General features: G+C 43.5%; 1 protein-coding gene across 1 annotated transcript in view; it reads right to left on the bottom strand.

Moving 5' to 3' along the window:
- Snx4 (sorting nexin 4) overlaps positions 1 to 17900 on the bottom strand; it is a 48107-nt gene extending 30207 nt beyond the window's left edge. Inside the window, exons 1-4 of the mRNA NM_080557.2 lie at positions 17755 to 17900; positions 4976 to 5097; positions 2471 to 2606; positions 1189 to 1338 (exon numbers count right to left, since the gene is read on the bottom strand). Coding sequence (NP_542124.1) covers positions 1189 to 1338; positions 2471 to 2606; positions 4976 to 5097; positions 17755 to 17895 — 549 coding nt within the window. The 5' untranslated portion in view covers positions 17896 to 17900. The remainder of the gene's footprint in view (positions 1 to 1188; positions 1339 to 2470; positions 2607 to 4975; positions 5098 to 17754) is intronic.
- Between the last annotated feature and the right edge of the window lie 1609 nt (positions 17901 to 19509).

Below are 19509 nucleotides of genomic sequence, written 5' to 3'. Positions count from 1 at the left end.
TGCCTGGCAAATACAGAAGTGGATGCTCACAGTCATTGGACGGAGCACAAAGTCCCCAATGAAAGAGCTAGAGAAAGTACCCAGGGAGCTGAAAGGGACTGAAGCCCCATAGAAGGAACATCAATATGAACTAACCAGTACCCCCAGAGCTCCTTGGAGCTATACCACCAATCAAAGAAAACACATGGTGGAACTTGTGGCTCTAGCTATATTTGTAGCAGAAGCTGGCTTAGCTGGTCATCAAAGGGAGGAGAGGCCCTTGGTCCTGTGAAGGCCAGGACCAGGAATGGGAGTGGGTGGATTGGGGAGCAGGGGGAGGAGAGAAAAGATAGGGGGTTTTTGGAGGGGAAACTAGGAAAGGGGATAACATTTGAAATGTAAATAAAGAAAAAAAATATATATATAAAAAAAAGAAGTGTTAAGCTTTCCCCAATTTTTCTAAAAGAAAGCCACATAGTAAAACCCAATCTTTGTAACAATAAGTTTTCTGTCTAATTAAAAAAAAAAAAAGATTAAGTTTTTATTTAGGTAATTGTAAAAAACATAAAGTCTTTAGCATCCTTAAGTATAAAAATTTAGCTATGATGGGGCTGGAGAGATGGCTCAATGGATAGGAGCACATTCTCTTTTTAGCAGAAGATCCAGTGCTCACACTGTAGGTTAGCATAGCTAACTCCAGTTCCCAGAGATCCAACCCTGATTCTGACCTGCACACGTTGTGTATACACACACACACACACACACACACACACACACACACAAAGTAATTTTTTACAAGCTTAGCTATGGAGTAGGTGATATGGCTCAGTATCTAGGTAAAGCATTTGCCATGCTAGACTGGCAACCTAAATTCAAATCCAAGAACCCATGTAAAGGTCACAGAGGAGGCCAACTCTACAGAACTGTCCTCTGACCCCGCCTTGTGTGCCATGACAGGTGCGCGCTTCCCATAGCACACTCACGAGAACACATGCACACTAATGATACATAAATTAAATGAAAATCGTAGTTAATGACATAATCCAATAACTCAAATTTCAAACTAAACCAAACACAATAACCTGCCTATCAAAAGCTGATTCGAAAGACCCCTGAGGATTAGCATTTTGTAATTTTTTAAAAGCCTAACTCTAATGAATATTTGTTTTCTAATGAATATTTTTAAAATACTAATTTGAAGAAAAATACCTGGGTTAAAAATGAATAGAAGATTTTGTCTCTACAAAGGACAGGATGTGAAGCAACCCTCAAGAGGAAGTTTTCTAAGCCCACGCGTCGTCTCTCCACAAAGTCTGGGTCCATGTTGTCAGCAGAGAGTTTATGCCACACGAACTCTGCCTAGGTAAGCAAAGCAACCATTAGGAACGGGCTCAGCCACAGGGACTCACTCGTAGCTCTTACCCGCCGTCTTAGCCAGGATTATCATTGCCACAATGAAACACCATGACCAAAGCAACTTGGGAGGAAAGGGTTTATTTGGCTTGCACTTGCACATCACTGTTCATCATCAAAGGAAGTCAGAACAGGAACTCAGACAGGACAGGAAGCTGAGGCAGGAGCTGATGCAGAGGCCAAGGAGGGCACTGCTTACTGGTTTGCTCCCTATGGCTTGCTCAGCCTGCTCTCTTATAGAACCCAGGACCACCAGCCCAGGGATGTCGCCACCCACAATGGGCTGGGCCCTCCCTTCTCAATCCACATCAGTCACTAATTAAGAAAATGCCTCATAGGCTTGCCTATAGCTTCATCTTCTAAACACATTTTCTCAATTGAGGTTCCCTTCACTTAGATTACAGTAGCTTTTGTCAAGTTAATATGAAGTAAAATAGTCTGCACACTCTCATAAAAGAACCTTCTCTTTACAACAGGAGGAGACCATTAAAGAAAACCACAAGTGATCAAAACACAGAGAGGGAGTGAGCCTGTGGTGCCTAAGGAGGGAACATCTGAGCCAAAGACCGAAGTCTGCTGGGAGACTGCATCTCCCCAGAGTGATAGGGAAGCTATACCTATGAACCTGACTGCCTAAACACGACCCACATAGGGACTACACTAAGAACAGGCTAACATGGAAAAGAGAAACCTTATGGGGCCTTGACCCTATGTAAAAACTTTGGGCAACTAATAAATGCTAAAAATGAGAGAAAGAGTCTTTCCAATGGAAGAACCCAAGTGGTTACCCAGTACCAAATGGTCAGCCTTGAAATAATATACATACAAATAACATTATAGAGATTGAGCAAACTGTATCTATATCTATATAGCAGAAATATATATGGGAGGCAGAGGGAGGTGGATCTTTGAGTTTGAGGCCAGCCTGGTTTACAGAGTGAGTTCCAGGACAGCCAGGGCTACACAGAGAAACCCTGTCTCGAAAAACCAAAAAAAAAAAAAAAAAAAAGAGAAGGAAAACAAATAAACGAATGGCTCACTGCAGACTCCTCAGCTCCTCCTGCTGTCTATGTCTTACCCGCTTTTCTGGGAGAGGTGGCACAACAACATGTGGGTAGTACACTAGAAGGTAGTTTCTCAACAACTCGAACTCACTGTACCGCCTCCACAGCGAGTCTGTGAGCACACTCTGACCATCGGCATGCTCAACTGACCTGGAAAGAAACAAACAGCACCTCTGTTATTTAGAACACACAACACAACACCACCTCATTCAAAACCAGCCGTGACACAGTGAAGAACTTTTCATGTTTCTTGCTTAGCCCTTACAACCCAGAGAAACAGGGAGGATGAGGATGCAGCTGACCAGATCCACCCCAGTCCAAAGCTCCCACGATGGCTCCCTTCTGTTAGAGAAGACCTACCTGAACTCTTGAGAAAGAGCTATGTTAGAGACATTCTAAAAGCCCAAGTATAATATCGATTTCACAACATAAAAGGCATTTATAACATTACTACTACCGCAAAGAGGGAACAACTTCATGACAAAGACTAAGATACCACAAAACCTCAGTTCATGATATGAATAAATCAGATGGCTCTGAATACCAGGAGAGTCCACAAGAGCAAACTTAGTCTGCTCTGAAAGGGCAAGAAAACTCACAACTCTGTTTTCCTTTTAAAGAGCCGGCAAGCACCTCATGCTTTATCTACATAAAAGTCTAAAGTACAGTTGGGAGAAAATAAGGGTAAAATAGTGTAAAGGTTATGTTAAGGCACTAAGGATTTCTGTTACCCTCAAGAATGCAGTATTTTGCTTGTTGTTTAAGGTGGGGTCTCACTATGTAGTTCTGGCTGGCCTGGAACTCAAGGCCACCAAGCCCAGCCACAGAAACGTCTGAGGCACTATCAAGACTTCCATTTTTTCCAACTATTCACTTGACAATAACTTACTTGCCCTCTAAGAAATGCACATACAACCACAATGTGCACTTGTCCATTAGGACAAAGTGACAGAGAAGCAAATCAGTCTTGGAACAGTCCTTTGAAAACTGTGTCAGGCTCAGCATAATAGCTGCTCATCTGTTAGTTTGTTTTGATTCTTAGATGGGTTCTACTATGCTGGCCTAGCTGGCCTCAAACTCCTAAATTTAAGTGATCCTTCTATATGGGCAGGTAGTAAATGAGGCCTTAGGTTAGTGAGAGAAAGAAAAGATATTAATTTTCCCGCCTTAGCCTCCTGAGTAACTAGATTTACACTACTGTGTAGACCTGGATGTCCTGGAACTCACTGTGTAGACCAAGCTAGCCTCAAACTCACAGAAACTCACCTGTCTCTGCCTCCGGAGTGCAGAGATTAATGGCATGTGCCACCTCGCTCAGCTACCAATGTCTCTTTTCAGAAGACTTATTTTATTATTAATTATATGTGTCCTTGTGTGTATATGCCATGTGAGTGCAGGTGTTCTCAGAGGCCAAGGGATTGGATTCCTGGGAGCTAGAGGTACAGGCAATTGTGAGATGCCTGGTGCAGGTGCTGTTAAATGAACTCTAGGTCCTCTGCGAGAGCAGTATATGCTCTTACCATTAACCTATCTATCTAGGCCCCACACTACTGGTCTTAACAATTATTGCTTGTTTTCACCATTACTATTTTGAGACAAGGTATCTAACTATCTATCTGTCTGTCTGTCTGTCTGTCTGTCTGTCTATCTCCAAGGAGGGTCTTAAACTCCTGGTCCTCTTACTCTTGGTGCTAGTATTACAATTGTGCACCACTAGCCTACGTGTAAGTAGTAAGTAAGTAAATAAATAAATAAAAACACACACGTATATACACACATACACACATACGCATAATAAATATAAATAAATATAAACACACACGTATATACACACATACCCACACACACACATATATGGCTGGGCATGATGGCACAGATGCAGATACAAGAGGTGGATCTCTGCAAGTTCCAGGCCAGGCTGGTCTATACAGCAAATTTCAGACAGCCACGGCTACATAGAAACCCTGCCTATTTATTTAAAACAATAAATAAACAAAAAACCAACAATAAATAAACAAATATATTAAGCTTATTGCTAAGCCTATTAATTACATATTACTAAAAAGACAACACAATAAGAAATATAAAACACATTTTTTTTTCGAGACAGGGTTTCTCTGTGTAGCCCTGGAACTCACTCTGTAGACCAGGCTAGCCTCGAACTCAGAAATCTGCCTGCCTCTGCCTCCCAAGTGCTGGAATTAAAGGCATGCACCACCACTGCCCGGCTATAAAACACAATTTTAAATTTCCAACTTGAAATATTTAATTTTATCTCAACTTACAAGCAAATGTTATCATTGGGTTTGCCTTCCAAATTAGAAGGCGTTAATAATGGCATACAGTTTCCAAGACACTGAAGCACTCCCACATGTTCTAAAAGACAAAGTTCCACACTTCTAACAACATCCTACCACAAGAGCCAACCTCTGAAGGAGATTACAGTTATTCAGCCTCACTCTGCTCAACTGTTTGTTAGAGAACCTTTCCATCTGATGCAAGCCATCCTTGCAACCCACCGAGTCTCGATGAGGTAGGCAGTGTACGTTTCTTGCATGTTCACGGCGTTCCTTCCGGTTCTCTTCTCTGCTTCTGAAACACTGATTTCTATTTTCTTCAACCAAAAATTATTTCCCGTCATCTGGACAAAAAATAAATAAATAAATAAATAAACGGAACAGTAAAAGCCCTTAAAGATGGTACTGATAGCTGAGGTAAGAGTGGGTGAATGCGATCTCAACACAGTATAACAAAACTCCATTATTCTGTGCAATTAATATAAGACAGTGAAAATGGTATTGGAAAACCCATAGCCATACGAATAATACCCAGTACTGGTAAATGTTGGTATTCAGTCATAGGACAAACAGCTGAGGCACATATTTTACATAGCAAAGTAGATCTGACCTTCAGGTTACCCCTGCAACCCTTAGTCCCTACCTGTTATGAGGCATGGCTGGGAACAACATCCCTAGCCTCGTTCCCTGAGTCCAGTGTACCTACCCCAAGAGCAGATTCCCAAAAACCCTGCATTTATAGACTTTAATTTAGCCTGAATTGGCTATTTCACCGTTGGAGAGTAACTTATCACCAAATATTTCAGGATAGTTTGTGGGCTCAATGGGTACAGTGCTTGCCGTGCACACATGAGGCCCTGAGTCTGGATCCCAGGTCCTGGGAAAGCTGCATGGATCAGCGTATGTATATCTGTAACGCTAATGTTCCTTCCATGGCACAAAGGGAGGCAGTGACAGGAGAATTCCAGAAGCTCGTGGGCCAACTAGCCTGGCCTATGCAATGGAGAACTATGAGACCATGGTTATTCTCTAACCGCCACACACGTGCACCACAAACACACACAGATACATTATTTGAGTTGTTACAGCTTACACAACTGCAGCACATCAGCTTCTTGAGAGGCATTTTAATGGGTATCATCCATTTAATGTGTAAGCAACCAAGAATAAAGCTATACAGGAACATATAAGAAAAAGTCTTCAGATGGGCAGCAGCTAAGAGATAGATTCCTGCTTACCATGTTTGAGGCTCTAAGTTCAAGTCTCATCATTATAAAACCAAAAATCTTTAGGTTATATTACAAACTGAGGATTCTGGGAAGACTAGTAGATTATCAAGTACCAAATACCTACTAATCCATCAACACAATACATGCATAGATTCTGTCTTGTACAAAAGTATTTGCAGAGGTTCGGAATTCAGCTCAGTGAATTGTGGAACCCTTGTCTAGCAAGCACAAGGCCCTGGGTTCCAGTCTATCTTAGTTAGGTTACTATTGCTGCAATGAAAACCTTGACAAAAAACATGTTGAACGGGAGTAGGTGTATTGTATTTTGCTTACACTTCCATATCAGAGTTCATCATCCAACTGATACACACATACACATGTGTGCATAACCCTTTCATACACATGTATGCATAACCCTCTCTCCTTTTGTGAATAGGTAGCAGGAGAGAATATGTTAGAAAAAAATATAAAGATACACACATAAAAAAATGCCATGCCGGGCATGGTGGTGCGAGCCTTTAATCCCAGCACTTGGGAGGCAGAGGCAGGTGGATTTCTGAGTTTGAGGCCAGCCTGGTCTACAGAGTGAGTTCCAGGACAGCCAGGGCTACACAGAGAAACCCTGTCTGGGAAAACCAAACCAAACCAAACCAAACCAAACCAAACCAAACAAACAAAAAAACCCATAATGATATTCATTATTTTTTGCATTTGTTACCTTAAAATTAATACATAAAAAGAGATCTGAAAACAAAGAGAGTAGTTTCTTTTATTTTTACTAGAAGAACTTCAAGTCTATATAAAAAAAAAACACAAAAGAAGTGGTGGTTGACAGGTGGGAGAGTATGAGTGTGTGTGTGTGTGTGTGTGTGTATGTGTGTATGTATTCTGATGTTAATTCTGCTTTCTCAAGAGTGCTGCCCCATGAGCAGTTGATCATGTACTCAGGTGATCACATATGAACCCTCTCCCCATTTTAATTGCCCAGAGCCTATGACTGGGCAGTGGAAGGGATAGGTGGGACAGGATGTCTTTGAGAGGAGGGCAGGGAGAGAAAGGAGAATGAGAATGGAGAAGAGGGCAGAAAAAAGGAGGAGGAGGGGGAAGAGGAGGAGGAGGAGGAGGAGGAAGTCATGAGGGAGCAGAACCAAGTGGCCAGGAGAAACCACAAATAGCAAAGGGTCTTATAGCTGGGGACTAAGTTAGTATGTGTTAGATCTGCCCAATCTAGACATATATACTAACTGGATTGAGTATTTTTTATACGGGCTTATTTGGGTTGGAAATTCCAAGGACAGTCCACAGCCATTATCTATGATTGTCTTGTGCTCTTGAGTGTTGTGATTTTTGCCAGCTGCAGATAGTTTCATGACTTGGCAGATTTGAGAACCCTGAGAGGGCCTGTTGCAACTGTTGCTCCCCTTGCTGGTGTTCCACACACACACACACACACACACACACACACACACAACCCTCAACTGCTGCTGGTTCCTCCTGCTGTTGTATTTGTTATTGCTAGTTTGCTGGACTGCTGGATATTCTGACAGCAGACTGGACTTGCCCCAACAACCCTAATCAACAGGAAGTAGCCTATAGAAGTCTATGCCCCCCACTTCCCTTTCCCTTTCTAACCTACCTAGTGTTGGGGGTGTTAGAACGGGTTAGGGTGGAGTAACGGCAGGAAGGGTGGTAGAGATAAGAACACAATAAAGTAGGCAAACCCACACCAACACTCCAGTGAGAGAGTACAAGGGCAACACAGATTGAGCTTTTTTTCTTTTTTCTTCTTTCTGTTTGGGGAGGTCTCAAGGGTGAGAGTGAAGCTGGGAGGACTCAGAAGTGAGTGTGCTCAGTGTTCATGATATAAAGTTCCAATAATCAAAAGAAATATTATAGGGAGAAAAGCTACACAGGTTGTGGCGATGACTCAGTAAAGTGCTTGCTATTGATGCGTAAGAAACTAGGTTTGGTATCCCAGTACTCACAAGAAAAGCCAAGCAAAGTGCTGCACTCTTAATTCTAGCACTGGGGAGGAGGAGGCAGGGGGATCTCTGTGGTTTCTAGCTAATTCAATTTGCTAGCTCCAGGTCAGTTAGAGACATTGGCCCCTCGCCCCAAAAAAGGTAGAAAGCGATTCAGGAAGATACCCAATACGAAAATCTGGCATCTACAGAAGTCCATGTACACGTGGACACACACGAAATGCTACAGGAAAAGCAAGAGTTACGTTACATTGAGAAAACTAGAGTTATGCATGACTTACTAAAAATGGATTCGATGATGAAAAGCAGATAATATACTTAGGAAGCATGCCCAGGAAAACGCAGATAGTGATGGGTATTTATATACACAAGAGAAAGTAAGAGCCAGAAAGAAGCCCTTCAGCCAAAAGCAAGCTCAAGAGATTACCTAAGACAAGCCGGTAACCATCAGGATGGTGAAAACCTCACTGGCTGAGATGCACATACCCTAAACTAAACCTTCCGACTCACCACCATCTGCTCCAGGGAAAACTCTCTCAAATTTGAAAGCACACACTGATAAAGCAAATTCCTTCTCAGCCCAAACAATAATGCATTCTCATGATGTTAGTCTGTCATACTATCCAGTTAGAATAAACACAAAATCTTTAAAAAGCACAAGTTCAAGAATAATAAAGCTGTTGGGCAGTGCTGGTGCACACTTTTAACCTCAGCATCAGAAGGCAGAGGTGGGTGGATGTCTAGCTAGCCTGATCTACACATCAAGTGTCAGACCATCCAGAGACAATACAGCATGTTGGCAAACTCATCTCAAACAGTTTCTGGGAAAAGGCTCTTCACAGTCTGCTTATATTATGGTTTGAATCCGCAACGTGTCAGTGCTCCCTCTCACCCATCACCCCCTCAGTCCCCTGCTGGTGGGGTAACTCTGTAATCTGGTAAAACCTTAGGAGGTTGTATTATGGAGGAACTAGGTCACTGGGGCAGTGTCTTTGAAGTGGCTTCTCCCTGCCTGATGAAGGGGCAGCCTCCTTCACATGCTCTAGCCACTATGACACTCTGCCCCAGGCAGAATGGAGCCAAGCAGTCAGGTACACCAGGGAGCCATGACCAACCCTCAAGTTGTTTCTGTCACGTACTTACTTGGTCACAATTACACAAGTACAGGGCTGGAGAGATGGCTCAGTGGTTAAGAGCACTGACTCTTCTCCCGGAGGTCCTGAGTTCAAATCCCAGCAACCACATGGTGGCTCACAACCACCTGTAATGAGATCTGACGCCCTCTTCTGGTGTGTCTGAAGACAGCCACAACGTACTTATGAATCAAAAAAAAAAAAAAAAAAAAAAAAAGATACAGGTACAAATTATAAATGTGAGGTTTCAAAATGCAGAAAGTTTCCTGAGACCAAGTCTCACTTTGTTCTAAGCTGGCTTGAAACTCATGATGAGGCCCAGGCTGGCCTTGAACTATAGGCATAAGTCAACATACTCTAACTCAAAACAATTTTTAAAAAAGAATTATTTATCTAATTTATATGAGTAAACTTTAGCTGTCTTCAGACACACCAGAAGAGAGGGCATCAGATCCCTTTACAGATGGTTGTGAGCCACCATGTGGTTGCTGGGAATTGAACTCAAGACCTCTGAAAGAGCAGTCCTAACTGCTGAGCCATCTCTCCAGCCCTCAAAACAATTTGAAATGGTCACACATAACACATAAAAAAAAAAAAAATTGTTTCTGTTATGTTTCAGGAAAGTAAAAACTACACAGCCTCCAAATCATTGCCGAGGATAATACTAACGCTATCTCCCATTTTAGTCTGTTATGGATAGAACCCTAAACAAAAACATAAGTTACGAAGCATTAAATATGACAGAATAAAATTAAAAATAAAGTCAGTTAAGGAACACAAATACTTCAAACTTCCTGTGTGTGGTGTTTATATGAGAATGGACCTCATACACTCATTTATGGGGTCCCTGGTTAGTGGAACTATTTGGGAAGATTCATTAGATGTGGATTTTTGGAGGAGTGGGTGGAGGCTGGCTTTAAGGATTCAAAAGCTGATGACATTCCCAGTGTCTCTCTCATTGCCTGGTGCATGTGATATGGGTCAAGATGTAAACTCTCAGCTACTGCTCCAGTTCCATGCCTATCTGCTACCATGTTCCCTGCCGTGATGGTCATGAACTTGAACCCTTTAAAACTGCGAGCCCGGGCTGGTGAGATGGCTCAGTGGGTAAGAGCACCCGACTGCTCTTCCGAAGGTCAGGAGTTCAAATCCCAGCAACCACATGGTGGCTCACAACCATCTGTAACAAGATCTGACGCCCTCTTCTGGAGTGTCTGAAGACAGCTACAGTGTACTTACATATAATAAATAAATAAATCTTTAAAAAAAAAAAAAAAAAAAAAAAAAACTGCGAGCCCCAAATTAAATGCTTTCCTTTATAAGTTGCCTTAGTCATGGTGATTTGTCACAGCAATTAAAAACTAAAACATTATGGTAAACAACAGAAAAAAACCACTAATTATACAAGGCATAAAATGGTAAGAATGGGTGAATACAAGAATAAGGCAAAGAAACTAGAAGAGAATAGCACATATCCTCAGGCCCAACCGACAACTAATACCAGGGAAAGATAAAGCTGTAAGAGAGCTCTTGAGTTCAAGTGAGTCTGAACAGTGCTTTGACTTCTCTGCCTCCACTTCCTCACGGTAGAGTGTTAACAGATCCTCAGTGTAGTATTCCCCCAGCTCACAATTCTAACCCCAATGTGATACTAAAAGGAAGGCCTGAGGTTGCACAGATGGTCTCTGTAGGAACACTCCCTCTCCCTGACCAGAGAGTGGTTCCTGACACCGATATCGAGTATGCTTATACCTGCCTGCATCTCCAGCTCCAGGGGAGCTCTTCTGGCCCACAGGCAGCCACACACATGGCACAACTCACAAAAAAACAGAAATGAAATAAGTACTGTAAACATTTTTTAGATTATTTTATGTGTACAAGCATTTTGCCTTTATGTACTGTCTTAGTTTGGGTTTTATGGAAGTGAAGAGACACCATGTCCAAGGCAACTTTTTTTTTTTAAACATTTATTTATTTTATGTATGGGAGTACACTGTAGCTGTCTTCAGACACCAGAAGAGGGCATCGGGCCGTTTGTGGTGGCGCACACCAGTAGGATTTGCTGAAGGAGGCAGAGACAGGAGGATCACGAGTTCAAGGCCAGCCTGGGCTACACATTTTGAGCCGGGCAGTGGTGGCGCATGCCTTTAATCACAGCACTTGGGAAGCAGAGGCCAGCCTGGTCTACAAAGTGAGTTCCAGGACAGCCAGGGCTATACAGAGAAACCCTGTCTCAAAAAAAAAAAAAAAAAAAAAAGAGGGCATCGGATCCCATTACAGATGGTTGTGAGCATCTGTATGTATCCAGCAACTATATGCTGGAAATTGAACTCAGGCCCTCTGGAAGAGCAGTCAGTGCTCTTAACCGCTGAGCCCTCTCTCCAGCCCCTAAGGTAACACTCACAAAGAACAACATTTAACTGGGGCAGTCTCAGAGTCCATCATCATCATGGTGGGAACATCACAGCATCCAGTGCTGGAGAAGGAGTAGAGAGTTTTACATCTTGATCCAAAGGGAGCAGGGAATGCAGAGGGAGACTGTATGTCACAATGGAATGAGCATGTATGATTTCAAAGCCCACCCCCACAATAACAAACTTTCTCCAACAAGGCCACACCTCCTGATAGTGCTGTTCTTCATGGGCCAAGCAATTCACACACGAGTCTACAGGAGCCATACCTTCTCAAACTACCACACATATGAAAATGCCTCACGACACGCCCACAGGCCAATCTAACTGAGGCAATTCTTCAACTGAGACTCCCTCTTCCAAAGTGATTCTAGTTTCTAAGGTTGACAAAAACTAACCAGCACACAGCCTTCCCTGTGACTTCCTGACTTCAAAGACCTGGACAATGGATGATGGATGGGGTCAGGAATTCAGAATGAAGCATATGCGTCCCAGCTTTCTAGCAACTTTTATTGTTGCTCTTCTATGTTTTGTTTTGAAACAAGGTCTGTCTCTCTATATAACCCTGGCTGTCCTAGACTATGTAAACCTTGGCCTTGAACTCAACAGAGATATGCCTCTGCCTCCCAGTGCTGGAATTAAAGGTGTTGTGTGACCATGATCAGCTCCAATTTTGCAGCAAGTCTTTGCCTTTCTAAAGAAAAGCGATGTCTACCTGATCTTTGAGTACTGTCAACTGAGGTCAATGTCCCAGGCTCATGTACACACATATGCCATGTATTGTATATAGTATATATGTATGTATACATACACATGTCAATATATACAAAATGTATTGTTGACTGTGTGTTTGCACAAAGGTAAAATGTATCATTGGTGTGCTGTTTAAAAATAAAGAGTTACAGACTAAGCATGATGGTTAAAATGATGGAAGAGATCGTGGTGGGCAAACAATGAAGTTCAAGGCTAGCCTGGACTACACTGTACAATCTCAAAAACAAACTCATACAAAGAATTGTGTTGCCTGGCACTTAGCAAGAGCTCACTATTATTTATTACCCAATAATTGTAGGTCTAGGTTTTTCTGATAAAAACTAATGCATGCATGTTTACCACATAAGTATTTGAAAGTATAAAAAAATGAAATAGCTTACCACATCCAAAGCTAATCACTGTGCTTTTATTAATCAGGATGTATCCTTATAATCTCCTTTCTAAGAGAGATACCTTTTCGACTAAAGTGAGTTCCTTGGGGCTATGACTACACTGATCAGAAATGATTGTATTAATTAACCTTTGCACTACAGTTAGCAAACCCCTAAGAGAATCAACGTACAGAATGATTGACTTTGGAAGTTCTAGCTTATCAAAACTGACTGCACTGGCTTTGGTCCCAAAGCAAGGCAGTCCACTGTAGAGGGGGAGCTATAGTCCAATACTACCATTTACCTCAGGGCTAGGAAGGGAAAGAGGCTGAGAGAGCCTCTCATTGAGGTCCCAAATCATCTCAAGGACTCACACACACACACTTCCCACCTCTAACTGAAAACTGCACAACACTCTAAAAGCACCTTAGACCAAGCCTGCAACAACTGCACTTCTGAAGTTCTTACCCAAACCACTGCAGTGGTTCTGGGCATTTTAAAAGATGGTATGGTATCTTTGGGTATAATGAATAGTGGAAGTATAGTTAACTAGCTTAGTTCAATTTGTTACTACAAGCTAGTAGCATCCTACTTTACAGGATAGAAGGAAGGCACACAAACAATGCAAGCTTTCTGCTCAGTTGAGATCCTGGGAAGTACAAAGGATCAAGGTGCCGGGAGACTTGGTATTTGGGGAGATCTTGCTTCTAACCAGGAACTTTTGGGAGACATTCAAAGTCTAAGCTATAGGATGTACGTATAAAATTTCTCTTCGTTTTTACATTATCCTCACCTGCAGACCCACTTAGATCTGCTGTTCAGGAAGGGAAGGCGCTAATTATGCATTAGGATGCCTAAGTACCAGCTGAGCAAACTCTCGTGGTTCTGTCAACACTGCCAAGCCTAGGGCACATTCCCTTTTAAACTGCCACTTATGAGTTCCTGGGCAATGACGCTCAGTGAACATCAGCCCCTGCACCAGTCTCTTAACTCCCGAAAGCTTTCAATTGGAAAAGGAGTGTCTTACCTCCATTCTCTCCGGTTCCCCTTCCATTCTGCTAGGTTTCCTTACCTTCTGACTATTTACTACTTTTCTTAGAGATTGGGTTTCTTTGTTTCTTCCCTTTTCTAAAATATTGTTTTTAGTTTTTTGTTTTGTTTTATAAGATAGGGTCTCTATATGTAGTTCTGGCTCTCTTGGAACCAGGCTGACCCAAACAGGGAGATCCACCTGCCTCCGCCTCCAAAAGTGCTGAGATTAACCACGTGTCACCATGCTCCCAGCCTTTAAATCATTTTAAATAAAACTGACTACAGCTTTGTTTTGTTTAAATGAATGTGCTCTTAGGTACAGGGTAAGAATAAAAAGGAAATGAGATAAGATTTCTAATTAGCCAATGTTAGTATTTTGTCTAAACTCCACCCCCACAGTTACCTGGCAACAGCCAGGTAGGCCTGGCCCACTATAAAAGGGGCTGCTTGCCCCATCCTCTCTCTCTTGCGGTCGTGCCTCTCTCTCTTGCTCCTTCTCTCTTCCCATTCCCTTTCCCCCTCTTTCTACATGGTCGGCCTCTATTTCTCTACTCTCTCCCTCTCTCTGCTTTTCTCTGCCTCTACTACCCTATTACTCCCCTCCCCACGCCCTGAATAAACTCTATTCTATACTATACCATCGGTGGCTGGTCCCCCGAGGCCCCTCCTCCCCCCACACCTCACCACACCCCCACAGAACATATTCTTCTACTTCTTTATCTTTTTATAAACACATCAGCTGATGGCAAAGGACTAGAGAATCACAGAAGGAAAAACAAAAGGAGGACATGCACACACAAACACGTGCACATGTACATACATGAACACATATACACAAATTAACATAAAGGTCTAGATTTATACTGTAAGTTCATATTAATTCAACATGTATGCTCACAAAATAATAAAATTTTATCATCATGAGCAAAATCAAAGTCCTTCTGATGCCTGGAACCGACACAAGGGTTGTGTGCAGTTCTGTAGAAAGCGTTTGCCTGGCATGTGGCAAACTTAACATTCCATCCCAGAACTTAAACAGGGCTGGGCATGGGGTCATAACCACAGGATTGGAGAACATTTTAAATAAATCCTGACAATCTTCAGTATTCATGGACACATCTGGCACTATTGATGGGAGGGAGTGTATACTGAATAAACCACCGTGGAAACAACCTGGCACTGACGGCTACAGCTCCACACACTACTACCACCTGTGACCCTGAGATCCCACTGCTAAATGTAGACTAGAGTCTTAGACATTTCGAAATAAGAGATATTTAGGAGGAAGCTCATGTATAATAACTCTCTAAAACAGCAAAAATTTCATTATCCAACTCTCCATGAACACAAGAGATAAATAAACCATGGACTACACAGAAAGACCAAACTATAAAGCCATAAAAATCAATTAGCTAAAACACTTTAGAGATGATAAATCCCAAAAGAAAGAAGACATATGGAAAATATTTCATTTATGAAACTTCAAAATTGAGTAAAAGTAAAGAATGTATTATTTAGAGATACAGTCATAAAGTAAGAGGAAGTATGGAAGCTCACATCTGTAATCCCATCACTAAGAATCAAGAGAAGGGCTGGGCGGTAGTGGCGTATGCCTTTAATCCCAGCATTTGGGAGGCAGAGGCAGGTGGATTTCTGAGTTCGAGGCCAGCCTGGTCTACAAAGTGAGTTCCAGGACAGCCAGGGTTATACAGAGAAACACTGTCTCGAAAAACCAAAAAACAAACAAACAAAAGAATCAAGAGAAGGATTCCCAAAACTTCCAGGCTAACCCAGGTAAAGGTGAGAACCTACCTAAACAGAGCAAAAATATCACAAAATGGTGGTTCTTGCCTGTAATCCAAGAAAATCAGGAGTTCCAGAATGCCCTGGGCTACATGAAATCTTGTCAAACAAAAACATATAGAATAGTCTAAGTCTGGGCTGGATAGACAGCTCAGTGATTAAGAACATTGTGTGGCTAGGTGTTGGTGGCACAAGCCTTTATTTCAGCACTCAGGAGGCAGAGGCAGGTGGATCTCTTGTGTTTGAGGCCTGCTGGGCCTACAGAGTGAGCTCTAAGACAGCCTTACGTGGCCTTGCAGAAGACGCAGATTCTGTTCACAGCATCCACCTGGTGGCTCCCAATCATGCTTACTGCCACTTCCAGAGGATCTAATGCCCTCTTCTGACCCTCACGGGCTCACAAATGACACATGTGCACACACACACACACACACACACACACACACATACACATGCACGCAGACAAAATACTCATACATACAAAATAAAATAAATCTTCAGAGTACATACTGCTCTTGTGAAGGACCCAAGCCCAGTTTTCAGGACCCATGTCAGGCAGTTCCTATAACTACAGCTCCAGACAGTCACACCCACAGTCACAGAGTGATACCCACACACAGATACATACAAAATAAAAAAGAAACTCATGTCAAAACTATGTATTAGGGCTGGCAAGATGGCTCAGCAAGTAAGAGCACTGACTGCTCTCCCGGAGGTCCTGAGTTCAAATCCCAGCAACCACATGGTGGCTCACAACTACCCATAATGAGATCTGATGCCCTCTTCTGGTGCATCTGAAGACAGCAACAGTGTACTTATGTATTATAATAATAAATAATTATTTAAAAAAAGAAAAAAAACTATGTATTAGCCAGGCATGCCTTTAATATCAAGGAGGCAGATCTCTGCATTGCAGGCCGACAATGTCTGGGGCTTGTAGGGAGGGCTACATATTATATGATGACAATTATAGGACATGCCTGAAAGGGAAAACAACAGGAATGAAGAAAAGAAAAAGGAAAGAACAACAGGAGAGGGACAGAGAAGAACAGGCAGCGTAGAGGATTTTTTAGGACACTTAAAAGTTCATGTGACAGTGTGTAAACTATGGACTTTGGGTGACAACCTGGCCTCACCGCGTATAACATAAACGAGTCTGGTAAGAAGCGTGGACAAGGCACAAGTCTGAATATGAGAACTGAGTATACGGGAAAATCTCCCCATTTCTCTTTCAATTCTACAGCGACCTTAAAACTGTTCTCAAAAATCAAAGTCTTAGCCGGGCGTGGTGGTGCACGCCTTTAATCCCAGCACTCCTGGGAGGGGAGAGGGCAGATTTCTGAGTTCGAGGCCAGCCTGGTCTACAGAGTGAGTTCCAGGACAGCCAGGGCTATATACAGAGAAACCCTGTCTCGAAAAAACACAAAACAAACAAACAAACAAAAAGTTAAAGTCTTTAACTTATAAGCACACATAAATGGTTTAAGTAGTCAAAACCTCCAACTGCTGAGAAGTTCCTGGTTAGCTCTCTCGAAACTTAGTCCTCTCTAGAGACGCATCAATCATAAAAATGTACGGGTTACCTTAGCATGAATACCTACTGGGGGTGAGGGGGCAACAGCAAAATGGCTGGACAGGGGCTGAGCAACTGAGGGTCAGGGAGTTCAAATACAGGGCGCTAATGAGTTTCCTAAACATTTGTTCATCAGAGTCTACAAATCCGTCACGACCCTTTGGATGGATGCACTCACAGATTGACAACGCGACACTCCCTTAACTCAAAAGGTGAGAAACACCAGTTATCACCGAGGGGCGGGGATTGCAGGAGGAAACATTATAACGACATTACAGCTAAATGGAGAGTTCAACAAATGTTTCTTCCTCTGTCCCTTCTCTTTAACGTGACGCTGATGTCTATTTCCCGACGTGTCCATAGGCCAAGCCCCCCTTACTGCGCACACTCGCCTCTCACCAAGGGTGTAGCCGCCTCCCAGCGACCCCCTCGGCCGGCCGGAAACAGCAGCGAGCCTCTTCAGGGCCAGACCCCGGGGGACGCGCCCACTGACACCGCGGGCCACGCCACCACGGACACGCGTGACAACGCCCACGCGGCGCTCCGGCACGCCGCGCCTGTGAGTCCATTTCCACTCCGCATCGGGTCATCCTCCGGTCTCGGGACCGCACCCACCAGACCCAGCCAGGGCGGCCCGGCCCGGCCCGCTAGGCCCGGCCCCAGACCGGAAGCCTCCGCCGCCCCTCTCCTCACCGTGTCGACCCCTGAGCCGTCTTCTCGGGTGCCCTCGTTCTCCTCACCGACCGCGGCCTCCAGCACAGCGCCAGGGCCACCCAGCGGCTCCAGGGGTCCAGGCTGCAAGAGCTTCTCGGGGTCCGGAGGTGCCTGCTCCATAGCTGTAGTTTGGCACCGCGAGTCCAGTGCGCCTGCGCGGGGCCTTGACTCCAGCCGCCCCGCCCTCTGCTTGTGGTAGCTCCGCCCTGCGCTCTCGGTAGTCCCGCCCCTGCCCACAGAAACTCCTCCTAGGCAGCGGAGACCCCAGAACGCTGGACCACCAGCCAAGACCTGCGACCGAGGGAGGTAGGGGAAAGCTAGGGCGACTACAGAGGGTTGGCTACAAAACTGGTAATCTGGGAGAGCCGGTAAAGACATAAAGAAACTAAAGTGAAGTGAACTCAAGAAGTGCAGAAGCCACTCAGATTGGCGATCCCCTCAAGTAATTGTGTCATTAAAAAGAAAGGGAGATTGTCTTGTGACCATCGCCCTTACCTTGCATTCACAATTCCGTTTCCCCTCGCAAAGACCAGAGCAGCATCAATTATTAACTTTTAGAGAGTTGAGTAACGCATTCAGCAAAAGATAACGCCTAAAGATTTGAGAGGTAAGATGGCTGAAGCAGGCTGGAGAGCGCCATTGTTAAGTAAGTGTTTAAACTTTAGACGCTAAAGCAATTTAATTTTCTACAAGTCTCTTGTAATTTCCTGAACCTACCCCTTGGCAAGATTCCCTGTGGTGACCTGAAGAGAAATGTTCACTGACTGTAGCCTAAATATGGGACCTTTGGGTTGGTATTTTTGTACAAAACCTGGTCTCGGACCAAAACTGATTCTTGCCAAACATCCTTTTCCGGGTTGTGAAGCACAATTTCTTCCTCCTGGAGTTTTCTCCCTGGCTTGGTGGCAAAGTTCCATTCATGCTCAAAGCACTTTCTCTTGTTATTTTACAATAATTTGTTCTAAATCCAGCTTCCTCCAGCTAGACTCTAGACTTCTTTAATGCAGGGACCCCTTCTCCTATCCTTTCCCTGTTCCTTCCTTACAGAGCCTGGACTATTTATGTATTTAGGTATTTTATTGTTCGCCAGGGATTAGTTAGGTCCGGCAAACCCCCAGAAAACATGTTTTTAAATCAGAAGACTTTTTTTTTTTTTTTCCGAGACAGGGTTTCTCTGTGTAGCCCTGGCTGTCCTGGAGCTCACTCTGTAGATCACCAGGCTGGCCTCGAACTCAGAAATCTGCCTGCCTCTGCCTCCCGAGTGCTGGGACTAAAGGCGTGCACCACCACCACCCGGCAGAAGACTATTTTATTAATCACACAAGGATAGATTTGTTCTCATTATCTTGTGATCTTTTCCCAGTTTCTGAGATCTCAGAAAACTAGATCCTAAAGCCGGCAGGATGTTCGTTGTGAGCTGACCAGTGGGTGACAACGAGGAAATGACACCTGGCTTTGTAAGGCCTGAAGGAGACCATATTATTGTCTACTGTTTTGTTTTGTTTAAAAATAAAAGCTAGAAGCCGGGAAGTGGTGGCGCACTTCTTTAATCCCAGCACTTGGGAGGCAGAGGCAGGCAAATTTCTGAGTTTGAGGCTAGCCTGGTCTACAGAGTGAGTTCCAGGACAGCCAGGGCTATCTAAAGAAACCCTGTCTTGAAAAACCAAAAAAAAAAAAATTAATTAAAAAGTAAATAAATAAATAAATAAATAAAAGCAAGCTAGTCTGGTGGTG

The sequence above is a fragment of the Mus musculus genome, chromosome 16, assembly GCF_000001635.26.
Source record: "Mus musculus strain C57BL/6J chromosome 16, GRCm38.p6 C57BL/6J".
Taxonomy (NCBI): domain Eukaryota; kingdom Metazoa; phylum Chordata; class Mammalia; order Rodentia; family Muridae; genus Mus; species Mus musculus.
The sequence above is the reverse complement of the archived record's forward strand: the minus strand, read 5'-3'. Positions and strand labels throughout refer to the sequence as shown.